General features: G+C 53.1%; 1 protein-coding gene across 1 annotated transcript; it reads left to right on the top strand.

Moving 5' to 3' along the window:
• Positions 1–91: 91 nt before the first annotated feature.
• Pmar_PMAR004339 (succinate dehydrogenase, putative) lies at positions 92–2069 on the top strand (the record flags this gene model as incomplete). Its single annotated transcript, XM_002771087.1, has 1 exon — positions 92–2069. A coding segment is annotated over one exon (1978 nt), but the record flags the coding sequence as incomplete, so codon positions are not given.
• Positions 2070–2089: the final 20 nt, after the last annotated feature.

The raw sequence follows: 2089 nt of genomic DNA on the forward strand, positions 1-2089 counted from the left end.
GGCTCTCCGTGGTGTTGGTGGTCTTCTCCTCGATGCCGATGGAAAGCGTTTCTCCAATGAGCTCGGCCGTCGTGATTACGTCTCCAACAGGATGTTCGCCAACAAGGGACCTTTCCGCCTCGTCCTCAACTCTGCCGCTGCCAACGATATTCACTGGCATGTCGAGCATTACGAGGGCCGTGGTGTCATGAAGCACTTCAAGAGTGGTTATGATCTCGCCAAGGAGATGGGTATCGCCCCCTCCACTCTCGAGCAGACCTTCAAGAGCTACATTGAGGTTGGTGACAAGCAGACTGCCGATCCTGACAATGGTCCCTATGATGCCTACCCGTCTGGAAAGACTTGGGATGAGTGGGGAAAGAAGTTCTTCAAGAACTACAACTACAAGATGGATGACGAGTTCGATGTTGCCATCGTCACTCCTCTCGTTCACTACTGCATGGGTGGTTTGAAGATCGATACTACCGGTCATGTTCTCGACAAGGAGGGTAAGCCCATCCGCGGTCTCTATGCCGCCGGTGAGCTCATGGGAGGTGTTCACGGCAACAACCGTTTGGGTGGTAACTCTCTTCTTGACTGTGTAGTCTTTGGCCGTCTCACCGGTAAGGATCTAGTTAAGAGCTGCCTTAAGGGATGCAAGCCTGTGGCACTGTCTGATCTCGCTGAGGGCCGCACTGGTGTCAGCAAGCGCGCTATTGTTGTTGGAGGTGGTCTTGCTGGTTTCTCCGCTGCCAACACTGTCCTCGAGCACGGTGGTGAGGTTCTTCTCCTTGATAAGTCTGCCTTCTGTGGCGGTAACTCTTCCAAGGCTACCTCTGGTATCAACGGTTCTTGCACTAAGACCCAGAAGAGGCTCGGTGTTGAGGATTCCAACGAGTTGTTCGAGTCCGATTGCATGAAGGGTGGTTCCAAGAGCCCTGAGCTCATCAAGACTATGGTTGAGAACTCCGGAAACTCTGTTGACTGGCTCGTTGATAACTTCGATCTCGACCTTTCTCTCCTTGCTCGTCTCGGTGGTCACTCTGCTGAGCGTACCCATCGTGGTAAGGAGCGCTTCCCTGGTATGACTATTACCTATGCTGAGATTCAGATGGCCGAGGCTATTTCCAAGGCCCATCCCGACAAGTGCCAGATCATGAACAAGGCTCGTGTCACTGATTTGATCACCGAGGATGGTGAGGTTGTTGGTGTCGAGTATACCACTAAGGATGGCCAGACCCATAAGGTCTATGGCCCTGTTATCCTCGCTACTGGTGGTTTCGGTGCTGATTTCTCCAAGGACGGTCTTCTTGCCAAGTATCGTCCCGATCTCCTCAAGCTCTCCACTACTAACGGCGAGCACTGCACTGGTGATGGAATCAAGATGGGTATGGCCATCGGTGCCGACACTGTCGATCTCGAGTGGGTACAGGTCCATCCTACTGGTCTTGTTAACCCTAAGGATCCCGACTGCAAGGTCAAGTTCCTCGCTGCTGAGGCTCTCCGTGGTGTTGGTGGTCTTCTTCTCGATGCCGATGGAAAGCGTTTCTCCAATGAGCTCGGCCGTCGTGATTACGTCTCCAACAGGATGTTCGCCAACAAGGGACCTTTCCGCCTCGTCCTCAACTCCGCCGCTGCCAACGATATTCACTGGCATGTCGAGCATTACGAGGGCCGTGGTGTTATGAAGCACTTCAAGAGTGGTTATGATCTCGCCAAGGAGATGGGTATCGCCCCCTCCACTCTCGAGCAGACCTTCAAGAGCTACATTGAGGTTGGTGACAAGCAGACTGCCGATCCTGACAATGGTCCCTATGATGCCTACCCGTCTGGAAAGACTTGGGATGAGTGGGGAAAGAAGTTCTTCAAGAACTACAACTACAAGATGGATGACGAGTTCGATGTTGCCATCGTCACTCCTCTCGTTCACTACTGCATGGGTGGTTTGAAGATCGATACTACCGGTCATGTTCTCGACAAGGAGGGTAAGCCCATCCGCGGTCTCTACGCCGCCGGTGAACTCATGGGAGGTGTTCACGGCAACAACCGTTTGGGTGGTAACTCTCTTCTTGACTGTGTCGTCTTTGGCCGTCTCACTGGCAAGGATCTC

This window comes from Perkinsus marinus (genome assembly GCF_000006405.1).
Source record: "Perkinsus marinus ATCC 50983 genomic scaffold scf_1104296963878, whole genome shotgun sequence".
Taxonomy (NCBI): Eukaryota; Perkinsozoa; order Perkinsida; family Perkinsidae; genus Perkinsus; species Perkinsus marinus.